The 21,154-nt window shown below is 60.9% G+C and overlaps 1 protein-coding gene across 14 annotated transcripts; it reads right to left on the bottom strand.

Moving 5' to 3' along the window:
- Window positions 1–469: 469 nt before the first annotated feature.
- Window positions 470–19,421, bottom strand: TLE2 (TLE family member 2, transcriptional corepressor). 14 transcript variants are annotated; one of them, XM_069790679.1, is made up of 21 exons: window positions 19,007–19,161; window positions 18,797–18,894; window positions 18,027–18,090; window positions 16,598–16,642; window positions 14,535–14,597; window positions 14,218–14,292; window positions 13,570–13,762; window positions 11,287–11,303; window positions 7,770–7,871; window positions 7,410–7,454; window positions 5,969–6,109; window positions 4,731–4,872; window positions 3,323–3,483; window positions 2,844–2,920; window positions 2,240–2,489; window positions 1,804–2,051; window positions 1,537–1,684; window positions 1,304–1,454; window positions 1,096–1,172; window positions 861–1,012; window positions 470–767 (listed from the first exon to the last, which is right to left on the bottom strand). In XM_069790679.1, the coding sequence occupies exons 1-20, from the start codon at window positions 19,028–19,030 to the stop codon at window positions 905–907; spliced, it is 2,229 nt and encodes a 742-aa protein (XP_069646780.1). In that variant the 5' UTR covers window positions 19,031–19,161; the 3' UTR covers window positions 470–767; window positions 861–904. The 14 variants fall into 14 exon arrangements, 10 of the variants coding, with proteins under 10 accessions (XP_069646780.1, XP_069646781.1, XP_069646779.1 ...); XR_011325935.1 differs by having other exon boundaries at window positions 470–1,012; window positions 1,537–1,680; XM_069790680.1 differs by having other exon boundaries at window positions 470–1,012; window positions 13,570–13,759.
- Between the last annotated feature and the right edge of the window lie 1,733 nt (window positions 19,422–21,154).

Consider the following 21,154-nt stretch of genomic DNA (forward strand, 5'->3'; position numbering starts at 1 on the left):
GCTGCTGCAATGCACTCCTGCCCCGACCCCAGCCTCAAGACGCAGCTCACTGCATCCAGCCCTGAGCCAGGGCTGCTGTGGCAGGCGGGCAGGAGCAGCTCTGCCATGGTAGGAAAGGCTGCTCTGGTGCTGCTGGCCAAGGGAGGGCAGGGGCCTATCCTGGACCCCCCAGCTACACTTCACAGCCCAGCCCTTGCCATTGCCAGAGAGTGAGCCCAGTGGGGCCATGCGGCTGGGGAAGCCGCAGCTGAGGTGACCCTCGCTCTATACCCCTGAGGGGGTGCAGGATGGGAGCAGCTCCTGCTTCTGCCCCCCCAGCCCCACAGCAGGGCCTTGCACCCCAACTGCCACCATGGGAGGGGGGTGAGCCCCTGGCTCTTGGGCACAGCTGCAGATGCTATTTAAGAGGATCTGGGGCTGGCAGTCAGCTGCTGGGAGAGGTTTCCATCAATCCTGCAGTGAGATCAGCCACTCTTTTGTTCTTTTTTATTAGTAAGGGATTGAAAACACAGTTAAATACATTTCTTTACTGATAATTTACAGCTGTTTCACAGCAGAAAATGGGTGCTATTAAATCAGTAGCAATACTTCAGGAGCAACACTATCTCCATCACTCTTGGCCTCATCTTGCCATCCTGACGGACAGTAGGATGCTCAGACCAGCCCCTGCGCTGCCCAGCCTCAGGGGATGCCTGGCCATGACAAGTGCTCACCTCCAGCTCTCCCCTTCACCTCTGTAACACATTGGGCAGGAACTGGGAGGGTGGCTGAAAGGAGAGGAGGAGGAGGCAAAGCAGGGCTGCAGGAGGGCTGGCCCAGCATGGGAGGCCTCCACTAGCCCCAGTGGCTTTTAGCAATACCTGACCCCTTCCCTGATGGACGAGGGATGGTGACTGATGGGGCCTCAGTACACCACCTCGTACACGGTGGCCTTCTTGTCACCAGAGCCCGTAACGATGAATTTGTCATTGATGGAGATGTCACAGCTCAGCACAGATGAGGACTCTTTAGACTGAATAGGAGAGAGGCAGGCGGTGAGTGCTGCGCTGCTGGCTAAAGCCGCCATCATCCCCCCACCAAATGTCTCCCCCGCACCTGGAAGATGCTGGCTCCATACGGTGTCCGCCAGGCATTCAGCAGGTTGTCCTTCCCCGTGCTCACAAACCACTTTCCTGGGGCAGGACACAAAGTGGGTCAGCATTTGTGACTCTGTTCAGGGGAGCCAAGCATGGGGGGGGGTGGAACCAAAAGGACCCATCTGGGGCTGTGCACAGCCCAAGCAGAAACTATAGAGCTCACCTACCACAGGAGGCAAATTTGAGGGAGAGGACGCAGCTCTCATGGAGGTGCAGCTGGTACTTCTCAGGTTTGGTGACGTGCAGGATCTCCACGTTGCTGCTCTCCATGCCCACTGCCAGCCACTCTCCCGTTGGGCAGTAACCCAGGGAGAAGATCTAGGGAGAGAGACAGGGTCAGGCAGTGGCCCAGCAGGTCCCAGCCAGCCCCATGGTGCTCCCGGTCGGCCCCAGTCCCTACCTGGGAGCTGAAGTCATGCTGCTGCAGCTGACGCCCTTCCCGCAGGTCCCAGCACCGTACTGTATTGTCCAGCCCCCCTGTCCACAGCTTGGTGCCATAGTTAGAGATATCAATGCAGCTGGCACCATCTGTGTGGCCTTGAAACTGCCTGGGAAAGAGGGGGACAGAGAGGGCGAGAGCATGGCTGTCAGGGCTGCCAGCTTCCTAAAAGCCAGCACCCCTGCCCTGTTCCTGCCCTGTGCCACCAGCCACCTGCCCCAGGCTCACCTCACCATGGTCTGGTTCTGCAGGTCCCACACCACAATGTTGCCGTCGCTGCAGCAGGAGAAGCAGACTTTGGCGTCGGGGCTGATGGCCAGGGCATAGCAGGCGGGGGCAGAGGAGGTGAGCTCGGCCTTGATGCGGGGCGTTGGGGCTGCCAGGTCCCAGATGGAGAGGGTGCTGGCCTCCCCCCCCACGATAAGGCTCCGGCCGTCAGGCAGCAGCTTGCAGGAGCGGATGTAGTTGTCGCGGTTCTGAATTGGGATTACAGGGAATGGGGTGAATGAAGAAGGAGCTGATCAGTGCATGGCAGGGATGTGTGGGAGATAGATCTCCTTTTCTCATCACAGACATGAAAGGACCCTCTGTTCCCCTCCATTGTAACAGGGGCACATTCCCCTTCCCAACCTCCCACAAATGCCTTTCTGTTCCTCCTCTTTACCAAACAGTCCAGCTGAGCCACAGCCGTCTTGGTGCCTGGCTGCCCCACATCCCACACCTTCACACAGCCCTTGCCCCCGGTGTAGACATGCTGTGTGGAATTGCTGATGGTGACGGCGCAGACCACCTCGCCGTGGGTCAGGGTGTGAAGCTGCCGAGCGTGGCGGGGGATGCCGGAGCCGATGAGGGCGTCGGGTGGGAAAGGCACCGGCTGCATCTGCCCGTCGGCGCTGACGTGGAAGGAATAGGCACTGGAAGAGAGCAGAAGAGAGGGCTGAACAATCCCTGAGTGACTCCTGAGTGCAGGAGCTGACCTCTCCCATTAGCCATGCTTGAGCCAGGTGGAAGGTGTCTGATGCACTCTGGCTAATGAGGGATATAATTAACCAGCTCCTTGTTACCACCAGCTGCCTGGAACCAAAGGACAGCATTGGACTCAGAAGTGGAGAGAAACTCTAGCCAGGCCCTGCCCTGCCCTACGCTTGCTGGGTGTAGAAATGAGCCCTGGAGAAGGAGACTCCCCCCTCATACCCACCCCATGCTGCACAGCTCAGCCCCTTGGTGCCCACCCTCCCTGCAGCTCCTGCGTGTGTGGCCACACTTACGGTTTCCCTCCAGGGATGGTGGGGAGTGAAGATGAGATGGTGGAAGCCCTCAGGTGAGGGTGCGACTCAAAAGCCACCTGTACAAAGCAAAGAGCACATGACAAGCAAATGCCAGCGACACAAAGGCTTGCGCTCATGCCTTTCCCTGCATGCCCCACGACTGGGCCAGCCTGGCTCTGTGCAATGTCCCTGCTTGCCCCTTCCGCAACACACACGTGACAAAGGCCAAAATGGACTCCCAAAGACACAGCTACATAGCAGTGGGACCAGTGGGGGCTTCTCTGAGAGCTCTGCAGCCTTCACTGGCCCCAGACACCTCCAGAAGGGAGACCTTCCTAAGGCTGCTCCCCTCCCCAGCTTGAGCTCATTGCAGCAGTGCAGATACTGCACGTCAGTGACAGTGCATGCCCAGGACAGCAGGGGACAGGCAGCAGAGCCAACACGTGCCAGCAGACTTGATCTCTCCCTCAGCAACTTACCATTGCGGACCGGCCGTACATCATGGCGCTGCTGACCTGCGGCAAGAGGTGGATGCCCATGTACATGCTGGAGGCTGGGAGCTCCCCATTGAGGGTGGCATGAGGCACCATCCCGAAGGAGGATGTGTAGGGGCTGGACATGCTCAGTGGGCTGCGGAGAGCTGCATGAGGAGAGACCTGCTCATGGGCCCTGGCCAACGGGTATGAGCGAGCATCACGCGAGGGAAAAGGGCATCTGGCAGAAACCAGGCAGCAAGAGGCAGCGACACCTCTGCACTGGGGCAAGCCAAGCTTGGCATGAACCAGCGGATCAGGAGGAGGGCAGGCAGGTTATGGATTGGGAGCCAAAGACCCAAGGAGAGGGGTGGACCCTGAGTCCCATCAGTCACGGACCTCCATGCAGATGCAGCACGGAAGATCAAATGGCTCCATCCCTCCAAAGGACACACCACGGACCAGCCACTAATCCACAGCAACCCTCATCTCTGCTGCCAGTGCCAGTTCAGTCTTGGCCAGGCCAAGCTACCTGCAGTTGATGGCTAAGTGGCTCTACCTGCAGGGCTTTGATGGTTTATTGAAATCGATTCCAATTCAATTTTTGCTAAACCGCTGTAGTTTTCTAGCCCAGACAAGGGCTTAATATCTCCTGTCTTGGCTTTATTTCTCCCTTGGGCTAGCTGTCCTCCTCCCATCACCTTCTGGTCCCTTTGGCTAGACAGTAGCCAAGCTGTTCCAGAGACCTCTTCCCAAGGATTCCCTAAATGTCTTCAAGGAAACTGAGGCAGGAAAAGGGGGTATGACTAATTCACCATCAGCCACCACAGAGGCCACTACTGAGCCCTCATCCCTCTCCCTTGTGCTTTCAGAAGGTGGCAGCCATTGACAGGGGCTCCTGAGTCAGCTGGTTCCCATCCAGGGTTGCTCCAGCACCCAGCGCACACAGACCCTCATCCCTACAAAGATCCTCACCTGCACAAGGAGGCTGGCTGTGTCCTGGCCTCCTGCAACCCTGTGTGCCGGTGGTGGCACTTGGGACACCCCTCCTACCCCTGCAGCCAAGGCCTGAAGCATGCCGCTTCACACAGCGACACCAAAATGACAACTTGTCAGAGAAAAATGACCCTCTCCAGACAAAACACCTGCACCCCCCCCACCAACAGCTGTAGCAAAGAACTCTGCACATTGACACACCAACTCCAGCAGGTCTGAGCCCACCAGGAAAGCACTGGCAGTCAGATATGTGGTAATTGCACATAGGTGCACACAGTGGCCATGGTCGATCCACCCGATTATGTGAAGCGAAACAGCCCCCCCAGCTCTGCTGATGGGACAGAGCATCTTGCCTCCCCTCACCCCAGCCCCACCCGCAGCAGAGCACGACACCTCCCCACTATCCCCGGACACTCACTGATGGTGTCGGTGGCAGGTGCCTTGGCAGGGGGCTGCCGGAGCAAGGCGGCCGAGCTGGGCCCAGGGCCGGGTGTGAGGGAGTCGCGGGGCGGCGAGGAAGTGACGGGCTTGGAGGTGGGAGCGCTGGCTGGAGGGTCGGTCTATGGGGCAGAGGAAAGAGCAGCCTCAGTGGCAGGACCGCTGCTCGGGAGAGCGATCCCCAGCACCACGCGCCTGCCAACAGCTTCGAACCACCTGGGAGGGGGCACCAAGAGGCACCACTGCCGGCCAGAGCTGGATGGGGACTTGGCCATCCTGGGTCCGATCCCCTCTCCTTTCCTCCTTTGCCCCTTGTGCCCTTGCCATGGCTTGGAAGGATCTCCATGTCTCCACTCCCCCCACTCGGGTACAAATGCCCAATGCAAACCCTGGGTCACCCCAAATTGCCACAATCCAGCACCCTGCTGCCAGCATGATGCCCCGTGGGGCTGTTATGCAGACATTTGCTTCTCCCTCGTGTGAAATCCCTCCTGTGCTGGGGCATCCCCATCCCCAGCCTGCGGGGAGCAGGGCCAGGAGGATGCCTGGGACAAAACAGCCTCTCCGATCCCCATAGCTATTTTATTCCTTTCTTTTTTCTTGCCTCTCCTATTTCTTCCTCTTTTTCTGCCTGGAGATTTTGCCGACACCAGCAAAGAAAAAAAAAATTAATAACAGAGAAAAGCTACATGCTGCGCTGGCAGATTGCTCAGGGCGCTTTGTCTGCTCTAATCCGATTGTGCCGGGGAGCTGCCGCTTGCTGCTCCCCGCGGCCCCCAGCCAGCTCCTGGGATGGTGGGGATACACCGCTTCCATCCCTGTGGTGGCTGGGAGAGCCAAGGAGCGGCAGAAACATCCCTCCCCCTTCCCACATGCTGATGTTTCAATCTGAGCATTGGGCTGGTGCTTGGCAAGGAGGAAGGGGGGAAAAAAAAAAAAAAAAATCGATTGCTGAGAGCAGCTCTGGGGAATCCTGCAGGCAGCCAGATGGAAAATACCTGCAGAGCCAGGCCTCTGCCTAGCAGATGATGAGCCTCCCTCCAAGGGCACGGACCTCTGCTCCCAGTGCTGGGAGTCTGGTGGTGGGTACCAAGCACTCAGCACCAGCATCTCCTCACCCACCTTCAGGCTGTGGCAGATGAGCTACAGAGAAATTTGGGGCCACATCCCTGGCCCTGCTGCCCACCCACAGCCTGGGCTGCCCACACTGCTCCCTACCAGACTCTGGTCCTTCGGCTTGAGGGGTGTCGCGCTCCGGCTGGAGGCAATGGAGGCAGGGCTCTCGGGCATCTCCTGGTGGGCTGGCGGGAGCCGGCTGCTGGGTGCACGGCCGGGGCTGCCAGGCTCCGAGGGGGGGTCCTGGGGGAAGAAGAGGCCTCTGGGGAGCGGGAACCCCAGTCCCTCTGCACAGGATGGCAGGCCCAGAGCCCAGTAGGGACCATCAAGCCCCCATCTGCTCCACCCCGCCTGCCAGATGAGCTGCTCATCCAGCCGCTTGCTGTCCTATGTCTGCCTGAGCGGCATTAACAAGGAGCATCCTCTTAGAGGCCTCAGCTCTGCTCCAGTCCCCTGGATGAGAAACCTCCTTGATTTTTTCCTCTCTGAACAAAATTAGAGGTGACAGCAGATTCAGAAGACACTGGTGGCCACGGATGCCTTCACAAGGAGAGATGGTGACCAGCACACCCAAGGAATTGAGAAAAGGCCTCTTGGCAGCCTCTCGACAGCATTTCAGAGGCAAGGCCACCCATCAGCTCTTGCACTCCTACAACCATTCAATTAGGGCTGTGATTTTTATCACCATAATTACACTGATAAGCAGTTTTTATAAGTGTCCTTTCCTGCAGAAATTCCTGCTCATGTTCCTTTCAGGGCTTGTATTTTCTTGGGAAGTGGCAGGAGGAAAAAATAATAATTAAAAAAAAAAAAAAAAAAAAATCACATGTTGTCCCTTCCCCCCAGTCTTCCAGGGGAGGAAAAGGGATGTCCCCGAAAACATCATCTCTGCCAAGAATAGCTGGGGCTGGCATAAAGTACTGTTGTATCTGCCTTGGTGGTCAGGGAAGGTTGTACCAGAAGCGCCTGACAGTTTGGCTGCAAGAGACTGAAGTTCAGCGTACCCCCTGCACCGAGACGTGGACACGGGCTCAGTAAAGTCAAGGCTGCTCTAAGGCCAGGAACCGTATGAGACTGCTCGGACAGGGGCTGGCAGGGCCAGGCCGGTTGGGGGTGTGCTGCAAGGTCTCCTGCCAAAGGCAGCACAGCATGCCTGCCTGCTCCTGCCACCTCCACGTGCGTGAGCTGCCAGCAGCAAGCCCAGCTCCCCGGGGCTCTCATCGCAGCTTATCAGCCTCCCCATATGGGATGCTACAGGAGAGGGGCTGAAACAGGATTGTGAAGCAGAGACAAGTCTATGGCTGGCAAAGCTGAGCCCTGGCTGGCGCAACCTTCCACCTGGAGCACTGCGAATTGGAATCAGCCTTGGCTGGCATGAACACACCAGAGCAGGGCTGGCACATGTCCTGGCTGGCCACTCCTGCCCAGCAGCAATGACCTGGAGCCTAACGAACCCCTGCGCTCGGGAACCAGAGTCCTAAAGCTGCTTGAACTGGATACCCCGCGAGGCTTCAGCATGCCCTTAAGGGTGGTGTGGGCTTACCTCATCCACCACAAGGTTGTAGTCACTCTTGTCCCCATCGCTATCCTGCAAGGGGGGAGAAACCCAGAAAGGCCCAGTCAGGAGCGGGAGAGGCTGGACCAAGCTCTGACCTCTGCCCCACAGGACCCCAGCCAGCCGAGAGACCCCATTTTCTCCCACACATCACTTCTTGTGGACCAACACCACACCCTGCAGGCAGCGACTCAACCCTCTGGCTGAGGGCCCTCCCCAGGGCTCTTCATTTTGCTCATTTCTTTTCGCGGGATTACAGCCATCCGCACCGGGGGCAGGCACAGAGCTCCCCAGCTACCTCTAGGGTCCAGGCCCGTCTCCCACGGCCACGCTTTTTGGTGCACTCACGTAATGCCCAGGTAGGTCCTTCTCCTCCAGCTTCCGCTTCAGCCCCGTGCCTCCCATCCGCTCCTCATCCTGCAGGCTTTCAGGAGGGGAAGCAGAAATGCTCTGAGCCAGAGAGGGGGAGAGGAAGGCATGTGAGCCGGCGGGAGAGCAGACAGCCTGCAAAGCCCTGCCAGATGCATTTCCTCTCTGCAAGAGACCTCCCAGTGCTGCTGGCTGCACCCAGCCAGCGTCCAGCATCCAGCCAGCTGTCTGTGCAGCCTGTGCCAGAGCCGGTTTTGGGGGGAAGGGGTCCCCTTCCCCCACCAAGCAGGTGTCAGGGCTAAAGGGGGAGGCACTACTCTCCCCCTCTGCACAGATACCTGTGGCATTCCCTTACTAGCATCCCATGCACCCTTGGCCAAGAGTCCTCTAAGATCCAAATGTACTTGGGGGTAGAGATGGGGTTTAGTCTGGTGCTTAAGCAAGGCTGGGGAAGATGCTTCCAGACCCTTGAGTTCTAGCCCAAATTCATCCATTCAGCTCTGATGAGGGAGAGAGAAGGGAAGCAGGATGGGGATCATCCCTGGGGGTTGGCTGCCCACAGTCTCCTGGCATGGGCAGAAGGCAGATCCATTTTTAGGGTGCTCGGAGACTCACCCACACGGAGCCCCAACACACCCTCACCTCCCTTTCCCAGCTTGGCCGCAGAATGACTCCAAAGTGAGCTGCCCTCACCCCTGAAACCTGGCCAGGCCCCATGCCCCTGGCCCTCTCCAGGGACAGCACGGCCGGTCCCTCAGCCCACAGGAGGAAGAGGGAGAGAACAAAGCCCTGCCCAAAACCCCAAAGCCACAGGCTCCCCTTCCTTGCCAGAGCGGAGGAGTGGGCAATGGGGCAGGGGGGCAACAGCCCCAGCCGGCAGATGAGCCCTGCTGTGACAGGGACAGGGGAGGACGAGGGGTTGCAGCCATGCCCTGGCCCAGCCATGGCACGCAGGGCTGTGTGAAGCCAGGAGCCGAGCGAGGCAGCATCCCCAGCGTGGCTGGAGAGCAGATCCGCTCCTTCGGGAGATAACAAGGCATGGCGGAGTGGAAAATCCCCACTGGAGATGTGTTTACTTCACCTTAACCCTGCTGCTGCAGGAGCCAGCAGGCTGGGAAGCAGGATGGGTCGGAGCGGGATGAACGCCGCTTCCCTGAGATGCTGCCAGCAGCCGCGGGGGTGTCTCAAATCCCCTCCTGCCCCCCAAGCTCTCTGCTTGGAGGATGATAATGCAATCAAGCAGTGCCTGCCCACCCGCAGCCCCCTGGCTCTCATGCAAACCAGAGGAACACCAGGCTGACACCAGTTACCAGAGAGGCTGCCCTTCCTCTCAGAGCAGCCACAGTGCTTGGGCTGGGGCAGTTTCTGGGGCACAGCTCCCCGACCTTCCCAGGCCTGCTTTGCAGAGCTGTTCATGCCAGGGGTCGAGGAGAAAATGCCTCATCCCAGGGCTCCCACACAGTCAATTTTTTGCAGCACAGTAGGATTAAGAACCTTGACTGGAGCAGAAAGAATGCTCCCTGTCCCCTGAGTGATCTCTGTAGGAGGTACCGGGGTATATATGGGATCACCGGGTAATTCATCCTGTACAGCACAGCAACCATCTCTCCCTCCTCCTCTCCCACCTGACTGCAAGCCTATGAAGATCAATGCCAATTGCTCCCCAATGGAGGGGCTTAACCCTTCCCTCTCCTGCCTGTACCAGGAGCTGGAGCTCTGGCTTACTGCAGCTATGGAGCCTGGGACGGGAGTCACAGGGACTCACGACAGGCTGGGGGGTATTTTTCAAGGGAGGGTGTAGCCAAGAGTTGCAGAGGGGCTGGCAGCACTGGGCTTAGGTAAGGAGACCTGTTCAGGGTGTTTTCTAAACTGGAAACTCCTTGAAAAGGAGAGAGTTGGTTATTTCGGGAGCAGCCCTCGACCTTTAGATTCTTGCATCAGCAAAGATTCTGAATTGAGGTGGCCCAGAACCTTCAGCTACAAAATCCCAATGCAAACACAGCCCATCCAAGCCAGCAAAGGGAAGAGAGGCTATGATAAGCAGAGCCCCTTTGTCTTACATTCTCCACTCAGATGTTCTCCTGAACAACCCTCCATCCCCACACACACATTCACCACTTGGTTGCTCCTACCCTCCACACTGCAGCTGGATTTACTCTCCAGCCTGCAGCACAGTGGAGTTCAAGCATGGCTCTGTTGCACCCTAGACACGGCTGCATTTCAGCACTGCCTCCACCGTGCATGTGCCAGTGGAGCGGATGCCAGCTCAGGTGCAGCAGCAGGGCTGGAGCCTGTGCATTCACACCCCTGGGGCTCAAGCTGGGTTTGCACATGCAGTGGTGCTCACCAGAGGAACTGGGCTGCCTCAGGAGCCAGGGCAGAAGAGCTGGGCTCTGCTCAGGGTAACAGCAGAAGGGCTGGACACTTTGCCCTGGATAAACAAGGGTGAAAATGCACAGCTGGACATAGGTCAGGACCCCCCTCATTAGGCGGCCTGGAAGGAGGCTCTTTCTAGCCCTTGGGGAAATCAGCTCCACTGAGAAATAGGGATGACCCCAAAATTCCTCAAATTCAGAGACTTGGCCCAGCCTCGTGAGGACCCCTGCATTGCTTGCGAGAGAGGGCAGAGCTGCCCCAAGTCCCTCTCCCCACCTACCCCCAGCTTGCCCTTACCTTTTTGCCATGCTAAGCCCTTGCAAACTCAGTACCCAGGGGAAGGCCAGTCCTGGGAGCCTGTCACCCTAGTCACCTTGTGTGCAAACACAGACAGCCTTGAAAGGTGACTCACGGTGGCAGGGGGAGATGTCCCCTACTCTTATCCACCAAGCTGGGGAGGGAAGGGGAGGAAAGGAGCCCACACATCAGGAGAAATTAATGGGAGACCTGGAGTCCACAGGAAAAGGACAGCAGGATGCCTGGGCTGTGGCGTACAAGGGAACAACTTGGATCTGCCCTGCCTGCAGAGCTGCCTCGCCTGCCCAAGGAGCCCTGTGACACCAACCTGGCCCCATGTGTGAACAAAACCCCAGTACCTGCCACTGCCTCTCCTTGTGCTGGAGCACAGCATCATAGGCTGCCATCAGACAGAGGACAGCTCAGCTACCTCTGGGCTGTTTGCTTTGAAAAGGTCAGGAAACAAAACATTCCTGGAAATCCTACTGCGATCTCTTGCCAAGGGAGCCAGCTACAGCGCCTGCAGAAGACACGGCCCCTGCGCCTGCCCGCACTGCCAGCCTCAGCCAGGAGCTGCCCCAAAGCCACGACCACCCCTGCCCCCGGGTGCCCTCCCTGCAGCCGGGCTCCTCCAGCACCCGCAGCCCTTCCCAGGAGCTGGCAGCCAGCTCTGCCTCCTGCCTGGAGATGCTCAAAGTGACTCCGGCGGCTGGCAGGCTGCCAGGCAGGGCCCTGTGGATGGAAAGCCTGTCCACTCGCTCCCGCATCCAGGCTAGCTGAGGCCACCGGCCCGGCCAGAGCCAGGCATGCCGGTGTGACTTACCCGGCTCGGGGTGCGCTCTGGAGCCCAGGCAGCAGCAGGGAGAGTGTCCGGGCAGGTCCGTGTCAGCGAGGCAGAGGGGAGGAGAGGAAGAGGCTGTTAATGCGAAGGCTGTGTCCCAAGTACCCAGGTAGGGAGGAGAGGGGGACACTGCAGGGCAACACGGGAGGAGACAGCAGGACACAAGCTGAGAAAAATCACACCCGATTTCCCACTTTGCCCATCTGCAGCGTGGATTCTCTGATGTCTAATAGGAGGTGAGCCCAACAGTATTCCTCAGGGAAGCAGGGGGAATCGCTAATCCACCCACCTACTTTTAAGAAACTCAATCCAGCTTTGGAATCTCTTCGTTGGACGTGGCAATGGGTCCACAGCTGCCAGGAGGGGACAAGCCAGCCGGCCAGCTGAGACCTCCTGAATCACACCCATCCTATTTCCTTAGGAAGCCATGCTAAAAAGCCCTGCTTTGGAAACCCTCCGAGGCTTTTTTACCTGCACAACAAAACAGGTCCACCTCCCCAACCTGAAGGAAGAAGTCCCAGGCATTTGCTATAAACCGAAGCATGGGGCTTTGGGCTGGGGTCTAGAAACCCCTCCTGGTTGATTTTCAGTCCTAATGATCGCATCAGCATGTGGAAGGAACAAATTTGTCCCAGTCTCTGCTGGCAAAAGGAGGCAGGCAGGTTTCAGGAGGTGAGGGACTCTCCGTGTGGGTGGCTACTCCAAGGCTATGGTCAGCACCAAGCCGGGGAAAGGGGAGGGAGAGGGACTGGGTGCCTGCCATCAGCACTTCAGCCCTGGCTCAGCTTGATCCACACCAGCTCCAGCTAACCATGGCAGAGCACCAGGGATTAAGCCAAGCAACATGCAGAATTTTTTTTTTTTCTTGTTAAAGGAATTATTCTGGGTGTCTCTGTGCCCTCTGCCACGGCTGGATGCCCCTGCCAAGGAGCAGCTCAGCTGTGCACGGCAGGAGCTGCTGCTGGAAGCACAGGCTGCCCGAGTCTCTAAGGGTTAAGGCAGGCACAGCACAGCCTCCTTTTATCCTCTTTCTGGAGTTTGTTTTTCTCCTTCGGTAGAAGGCCATCCTTAAAGAAACACTGACAGAACTAAAACCACAGACACCTGCGTACAGGCACACAAAGCAGACACGGACAATTTCCTGCTGCTGTTTTCACCACCTTGAAATGTTACAAGCAAAACTGGACATTAGGAAAATGCAACAAACCCCTCCAGTGCCCAGTTTCGCTGTTACCATTGGGTCCTGTCCCAGCAGCATTTCCAGGCCCCAAACTGGGGACATGGGGAGCAGCAGCCAGCACCTTCCCCAGAGGAGTCTGCAGAGGAGCATCACTACGGCTGCTGAATTTTACTGCCTGTTTCTAGTCCTTAGAGCTGCCCTGCTGCCCGGAGCCCTCTGTCCATGCCTCAGTCTTGCTGTCAGCAAAAACACCCAGTGCCTGCGCTCTGCAGAAGGTGACTTGAGCTCAGAGTGGCTCTTCCTTCATGCAGTGCTTCAGTAGCAACGAGCCACCAGCAAAGCTGGGTGGTGTTATTAATTTGGCCCAGGCCTGCCAGTAGCATTCAGAGCACTGATTTAACAATGATTAAATATTGATGATGTTTGTAAAGCACTTTGTGATCCTGATAGGAGGAGGCACCCATAAGGATGAGGAATTATGGCTATTTACAAGGCACCACACAGGCAATAAGGCTCCGCTTTCTAAATTCCTTGCCACAGACCCATGGCTCTCAATTTCTACCAGGGGCTTGCAACAGTGTTTTCCCTTAAAGTCTCAGCTTAGGGCATCAGATCTTTACCTGGTGTAAACCTTGGTGTAAACAGAGAGGGTTTCTCTGTGGCGGGGATCTCACACCCTCCCAGCTGCCTGGTGGAGGTGGGACCCTCACACACTGGAAATACCCAGCGGAGCAGGAAGACCCATGCACGCACACACATACGTGCTCAGACCCCTGCTGCCCAGAGTCTGGGGTGCACACACAGCTCCCCCCCCGCTTCACTGCATGGCAGCTGTTCCCTGGGTCAGAAATACAGCCAGCCTCCCGGGGCTGCAGATATTTAATTAGCTGGATCTGTCATTCGCAGTGCTTGCCGCTCCCCCTGGCCCCAGGGAGCAGCTGCCAGGCGTTGAGGAGCCCCAGGAAACAGGCAGAGCAGGCAGCAGGATCCCTCCCCAGCGCTGCCCGTGCACCTCTGGCATATCTGCTCAGCAGTGACTCAGCCAGCCTTCAAAGGGTTAATCCAGCTGTGCTTTTTCCCCTTACCTCTGTTCTCCCCATCCTGGGCCACTCTGTCCTCCTTGGCAGCCAGGTGAGACTGTGCCATCAATGCCCCCGAGAGGGCCAGGAGCCCCGAGGTGCCGCTGACCCCGCTCAGGCTAGAAGGCTGCATGCTGGAGGGGTGGGGTGTCAGCGGGATGGGGGATGCGTGGTGGGAGAGATGCTGAAGCTGCTGCTGCTGAAAGAGAAAGAGCAAATGGTCCTCAGTTCAGGAGGAGACAGCCGCAGCCATGCCCAGCACCCCTCAGCTTCCCGCATGAACTGCGATGCCAAGCGTAATGGGATGAGACGCATGCGAGGACAAGGAGGGGAGCAGAGCTGTCGAGGCTGCACAGTCTGGGTCACATCGCCTGCCCCTTCCACCCAGGGCACCTCGATTACCTCCCCGCCATGGATGTGATCCCAACACATGGCAGATGAGCCCAAGCCTCTGCTCAGGGCAGCAGGGGCCAGGGAGGATCCCAGAGGCCATCCACCGCCTTTGGGACACAGTGGCAAACCCTCTCACCCTAGGGGACCAGCCCTGGGCTTACTGAAGTAGTAAAGACCCTGCCTTCCCCCATCACTGCACTGAGTGGTCTGAACCCCTGAGCAGAAAAGAGCCTTCGCCCACGGCTAGGCAGCAGGACTCACCCCAACGATGCTGTTCAGCTCCCCCATGGTCACCTGCTTGGCCCGCTCCACAGCCTGCAGGACCTGCTGCTGGTGCTGGGAAGGAAGGGCATGGGGATGTCACACCATGCTCCTGGCCAGAGGCACCACGCAGCTCAGTGTTGCCCCAGCCGCCTGGGGCTGCGCAGCCCTCTCTCCCATCCCTCCAGCCCAGGTACAGAGGTCTTTCCCCCACCCCGAACCTCCCACTGTTTAGGCTGGACTCAGGTTCGCTCCTTCTCGAGGTCCTCAAGAGAAGCCTGAGCAGTCCGGTGCACATGCCCTGCCTCTCCCCTTACCTCTTGCGTCAGAAAGGGTATAATCTGGGCGCAGATGGCACTCAGTCTCTTGACAATCTCTGCCTGAAAGAGGAAGCAGGTATCACCACAGAGAGGCTCTGAGCCTCATCCTGTCCCCTCCAGCGGAGAGGAGGGCAGCCAAGCATCCTGCAGACACAAGCAGCCTCTGCGGAGGAGTTAAACTCTCCCCACCCACACCCGCTCAGCGTAAATCCTCCTGCTGCCTCTGCGTCCCTGCTGGGATTTCCCAAGCTGCTGCCAAGGGACAACTCTGCCCAGGGCTGTGGGACCCTCCCAGGCTGTCAGGTCCCCCCAGGCACATGGGAGGGAACCCGATTCCTAAATCCCTCTATGGATCCAGGCCAAGCCAAGCTCTGAGCTGTCAGCCCTTTCACAGCCCAGCTGGCTTTGCTCAGCCCAAACCCATCTTGGCTTTGTGGGCTGCCGCTCTCACAGCCAGCGGGCAGGCTGGCAGGGAAGGAGGAGAGCTGAGCCGCAAGCGCTGGCAGCGGGCCATCGGCATGCTGCTTGCTCTCTCCCTGAACACTGGACTCAAAGCCAAGGGGAAGGGAAGGGGGACACAAAATTCAGACAAACGAATTCAGTCCTCTCTGCATCGTGCCAGAGAAACCCTGCAAGGGACTGACAGTGGTACCTGCTCTGCTCTCCCTGCCCTGGTAGGAGCAGGGACACCTGCTCCCACCCCTGCCAAAGCCCCAGACCAGCCGGCAGCTCTCTCTGCTCCTTCCAGAGCGGGAGCAGAGGCACAGAGCACCCCTGTACCTGTCCCCTGCCCAGCAAGCAGCAACAAGGAAATGCAGAGGACCTGGCATGTCCTCTCCTCACTCTGTGATTAGAGACAGACCCATAGTCCGGCTGCATCCCCACTGGGTAAGCAGCATTTCCCAAGGGAAGGGACTGTGGCTTCCAGCCTAGCCTCTCCAAAAGAAATCTGTGCCTCCTGGGAAAAACTCGATCCCCCGTACCCGCTGCAAATCCACCCTGGCGCTAGTGGAGGGATTGGCTGCTCTGAAGTGTTTTCTCATCTCAGGTTTCCGACAATCCCTGACAGCATTGCAGAGAGGTCAAACCACGCACAAAGCCGGCAAAGAACAAAGGGAACATTTACCTGCTGTGCTCAAAGGCTGCCTGCGCCCCAGGAGCACACCTGCGCCCACCCGCAGGTCCCGGCTGCTGCATCAGCCACTGCCCTGGTGTCCACGCAGGACCCCGGCAGCCAGAGACCCACCCCTCCTCCGGACCTCTCCTGCCCACACAGAGCCAGGAGCCGGACCTGGCTGGGCCAGGGCTGCCTCTCCTCAACGACTTGGCCACTGCCTCTGTCACCTCACAGGCAGAGTCCCTGGCCCCGTGTGGTTCGGGCTACCCTTGGGTCCCAGTCCCACCCCTGGGTCCCAGTCCCACCAGAGCTTGGAGCATGTGGGGATGGCAGGAACGTGCTCGTGGGCTCTACGACTCTCCCTGCTAACAAAAGGAGCAAACTCGGAGGGGCTGAGCCAGCTGGAGGAATATGGCAGTTGACTTGCCACTTTGTCAGGCATTGGTCCAAACTAATTTCCCTGGCAGAGAGCCCGTGATGACTAGATTGATAAATCTGAAGAGGGAAAGCAAATTAACGCTGGAACAAAAGGGGAACCAGGGAAGGGTGAAAACACTCCTCTGGCTTCGGGAAAGGAAAAGGGGATTAAAAAAAAAAGAAAAGAAAGACAATCCATTTGCCTCTGGGCTCCAGCTCCTGCTGCTTCCTCCACGCTCCCTCCTGCGTCTGGGGCCCCAGGGAACTGCTGCGGGGAGGTACGTGCACAGGGCTCATGGCCAGGCTCTGAGAGGTGCTTTGGGATGGCAGGGAGAGGCCCTGTCTCAGTGCACCTACCAGAACTCAATAGTGCACATCCTGACAACCACTAAAGCCCTTTGCAGGCCAGTCCCTCGCACAGAGCCATGCTATGTCTCCCGTGCCATTACAGCTGCATGGGGACGAGGGAGACATCGGCCTCTTCCCCATCATCCCCTGCTGCTGGCCCGGACCCCACCTCACTTACCTGCTTGTGCATTTCAATGTTCAGTCCGTACGACATCTCATAGTACTGAGAGCAAAATCACAACACAGCCTGGTTAGGAGCTTCCCAGAGCAACTGGCCCATTACCAGCCAGCAGCTTGGCAGTCAGCCCGCCCCTGCTCCCCCCAGCCGAACTCTGCCACTGCTGCTGAGGGTCCCTGCTCCCCCCCAGCCCATGAGAAACAGCTGGCCAGCACACCATGGGCTGAGACCTGTGCCACGAGCCTGGGACAAGGTAGGGAGCAGCCACAGTGTAGACTGTTTAACACCTGTAATGATTACACTGCTATTTCTGCATTAGTTTAAGCCAGCGTAAGCCAGCCCCGTTGCCCCCCACATCCCCTCCTGTCCTGGCCTGTCCCTTCCCACTCCTAACCCAGACCCACTCTCTGATGCAGCTGCCCATCTTAGTCACAAGGGTGGCCATGCCTGCACAAAAGCAAAGGTGACATCAGATTACACATTTTACTAGTGACTCTGTCCCCTCACTCCTGAGGACAGGGAGACGGGGGGGACCAGAGGACCTGCCTTCCTCCAGCAAAGCCCATTTCAAAGGTGGCAGCCCACCTCTGGAAATCCCTGAGCCTCCAGGATGTGGGAAGGGATCCCAGCTGGTGGGTGACAGGAACATGCCCTGTGACACTGATAAAGCCTAGTACACCTCTGGCCTCACGGACAGGGCTGTCATCACCCAGGGGAAGGAGGTTGCCCAAGGTTAGGTCTGTTTGCCTTTTGGATGGCATAATTTGGGTTCCCCCTTTCCCTAGGGGGGCTGGTAATGTCAGATGCTGAAGGAGAGGGAATGCGGTTCTGCAGCTCCCACCCTCTTCCCTTCCTTCCAGCAGCTACACCCCCTCCTGCCAGGGCTGCCAGCAGCAGGCCTGCCTCTGGCTGGTGCCCAGGGTGGGTTGGTGTCAGGGCCTATTAACGCCATGCTGGCAACTGTGGAGGGCTCCTGCACTGCTCCTTCTAAAGGCAGCTTCCCCTTCCACCCAAAACACCAGCCTTGGGGTATCACTTCCAAGACACCCCTACCTTGGGAGAAGGACAGGGAGGAGGGGGGAGATCTCTTAGAAGGCCAAACAGAAAAAGGAAAAAAAGAAAATAAAAGAGACAAAACCTATGGCATGATTCCTGGGCTCAAGCAGCATGGAGTGGCAGCAGACATCAGCAGAAGAGCCAGCCATTGCTAGGAATAACAATTAACTCCTTCCTAACTCACACACACCCCCAGCCCCACCACCCAGGCCAGACCCAGGCCAGGCATCCCCCCGGCGGGGGTCGCTCAGGGAGGCCGCTGCCCTGTTTGGGTGAGTGCCTGAGTGGAGCCCCAGAGCCCGGGACCTCACCAGAGGGTGGCAGTCAGGGATGCTTTGGGGGAGGCAGGGGGGACAGGGCAGGGGTAGCTCACCATGACATAATGTCTCTGCATCTCTGTCTTCTCACTCACCAGCTTCTCACATTCCAGCTTCAGGCTGCAAAGAGGATCCACGGTTTTCATTCATGGACCCACATCTCCCACCCCATCCCTCCAGTTCCCACTTTCCACCCTGGGACCTCGGCAAGCTTGGCACATCTCCCGCTTCCCCCTGCAGTCTCATGGGGCTGTAGGGGTGTCACACACTGACCCCCTAACTGGTGTTGCCATCCCTCAGGGACCTGAACCCCTGTGGCCGTGCTGCCCACACAGCTCCCGCTCCCCAGTGGACAGTCACAGTCTGTTGCACCCACCCAGCTCTCTATTCCCACAGCACTGCTGCCATCCCCTCCACGTCACCCTACACCCAGCTCAGCCGGATGAAACAAACCATGGGCAGTCTTCCCCTTGGGACCCCCACTCAAGACCTGGTGCCCCAATTCACAGCCTCACACTACCCCTCAGCCTAGACCCCTCTCCCATCCTTCCCCAAGTGCTCCTTTCACCAGGACCCCTTTCTCCACCTTCTCCTGCCCCAACTCACCCCCTGGTCTGCGTCCCATCCTCCCCCCGTGCCCGGACTCCCCTCAGTCCCCTTATGCCCCTTCTCTGGACGCTCGCCTCTGCCCGCAGCCCTGCCTGACCCCCAGCCACCTCCTGCCCCCTAAACCTCGTCTCTCCACCTCCTGCCCCCGCCTAAAACGAGGGTCCCCCGCCCGCAGCTCCTTTCCCGACCCTGCAGCCCCGCTTCGCCCACCCCTCACCTGTGGTACTGAGCCTGCAGGAACTGGAATTCCTCCTTGATGCGGTCGCAGATTTCCAGGACCGAGAACTTGAAGGGCTGCCCGGGCTGGAGGGGGGTCTGGGGAGATACGGACCGGCTGGAGGCTGTGGCTCCGCCGCGCTGCCCTCGCCCAGCCCGGCCCGGCGGGCCCCCCCGCCCCCGCCGCGCCCCCGCTCGCCCCGGTACTTACCGGGTGCCGTCCCTGCGGGAACATCCTGAGGGCCCGGGCCCCCGCCCCGGCCCCCCCGCTCCCCGGCCCCTGATCCCCGCCCGTCTCCCCGCCCCTGGCGGGGGAGCTCCCCCCGCCGGGCTCCGGGGGTCCTCGGGAGTCCCTCGCCTCGACGCCGGCAGCGGGAGGGCGGCCGGGCCGCGGAGTCCGCGCGGAGGCGGGGGGTCGGCGGGGCCGCCGAGCGGCTCAGGCGGGGCGAAGCCGGCTGCCGTCGGGCGGGCGGGCAGGGGGGGCGGCCCGTCGGCCGCGGGGTCTCCGCTCGCCCCCCATGGGGGCCGGGGGCGGGGGCAGGGAAGAGGCGGGAGCGGGCGGGCGGGAGGTGCCGGCGGGGCCTCGGCGGTCCCCGGCTGGCGGAGCTGCCGCCCGGCCCCGCCGGCCCCGAGCGCCCCGTCCGCCGGCGCCCGCTTAAGGTGGCGCGTGTCCGCAGGACGCGGCGGGGCCCGCAGGGCTCGGGGCGGCGGGAGGGAGCGGCTCCGTCGCTCCGCGCGGGCAGCACCGGAGCTCCCCGCCCCGCCGCGCCGGCTCCGCGCCCGGCGGCGGACCGGGCGAGCGGCAGCCCGAGGGGGCGGCGCCCCCGCCGCCCCGACCCCCCTACTCCCCGCTCCCGCCGCGATGCCGGAGACCGAGGGGGTCGCGGGGAGGGGCCGGCCCTGGAGCGGCTGCTTCGGGGCTGAACGGAACCGCGCGGGAGGACGTCCGCCGACACCGCTGCCCCAGCCCTCCGCACCCGCCGGAGCCCCGCTCGCCGCCCCGAGCCCCAGGACCCCCCCTCCCGCACGTTCCCCCAGCCCGGCCCCACCCGCAGGCGCTGCGGCTCCGCGGGGCCCCTGCCCTGGAGCCGGGCTGAGTCGGGGGCTGAGTCGGGAGCGGAGCCGCGCCGACACGGGCCCCCGGGGCCGGGAGCGTCCTCACGCCCCGCAGCATCCGTGTCCCCCGGACACGGCACCCGCCGCCGGCGGGGCAGCGCGGGGGCACGGAAATCACAAACGAAGGCGGCCCGGCGGCGCCCGGCCGAGCCGGGGACCCCCAAGGACTGCGGGGTGGAGGGACACCGGCTCACGGCCGGGCCGGACCGCCACGCTACAGCCGTGCTCGCCCGGCGGGGGCTAGGCAGGGAGCGCAACGCCAGGGGGACCGGCCCCATGCCTGCCCGGGGCGGCGGGAAGCACCGGACGGACGGACGGGCTGGGCTACCCCGCCGGTGTGGGGACGGGACGGGAGGTAAGAGGCCCCGGGGCCGCGCAGCCCCGCCGGGAGCGCGCTCGATCCCGCTCCACCTTAACCAGCCTCACGGCCCGCAGCGGCGGTGGGCGCACCTGCCATTGGCTGCCGCTGCGGGAGCGCCAGCCAATCGCCCTGCCCCGTTCCCACATGGGTTCGTGACGCCACATACCGGGAAGGCCAATGAGGAGCGAAGGGGCCGCCGCGGCCCCAACGGAGGCGCCGCGGGGCACGCTGCGAGTTGTAGTTCGCCACTCGCTGCGCCATGCGCGGTGGCGGCCGCCTGGGGCCGGCTCGTCCCACCCGCTGCCCGCCGGGGTCCCGGGGAGGCGGCGCCCGCCCCTCTCCGCCTCTCTGGCGGGCCCGGCCCAGAGCCGCTGGGGCTCCCGCCGCGGGCGGCCCGGGTGGGCGGACTACGCGGCCCACCAGGCCTTGCGGCGGCCGCCGGCTGCCACTCAAAGTAACGTGGGGCGGTGGAGCCCAGGGCCGCGCTCCGCGACCGCGGGCGGGGGGCCGCGGCCCTGAACGGGCCCGGAGCCGCCGCAGCCGCCGGCCTCGGCCTCCCTGCGGGCCCTGGGGCTGCCGCGGGCGGCAGCGCGGGGGAGGAACGGGGAGGGGGGGAAACCCCGGCGCCGCGGGGAGGAAGGAAACCCCCGACCGGCCCCAGGGCCGGGGCGCTCGGCTCTGCCGCGGGAGGCTGCCGGTGGCTCCCGGAGAGCGGCTGCGGCGGCAGCGGGGGCCGGGCCGCCCCGCCCCGGCCGCAGCAGCTCCGCACCCGCCGCCGCCGCTGCGAGCCCACCGCGCGGTTCTCGGCGTGCCGCCGTGCCGTTAACCCGGGGTCGGCCGAGCCGGGGACGGGCCCGCCCCGTGCGGCGGCCCCCGCCCGGG

Source organism: Haliaeetus albicilla, chromosome 8, assembly GCF_947461875.1.
Source record: "Haliaeetus albicilla chromosome 8, bHalAlb1.1, whole genome shotgun sequence".
Classification (NCBI taxonomy): Eukaryota; Metazoa; Chordata; class Aves; order Accipitriformes; family Accipitridae; genus Haliaeetus; species Haliaeetus albicilla.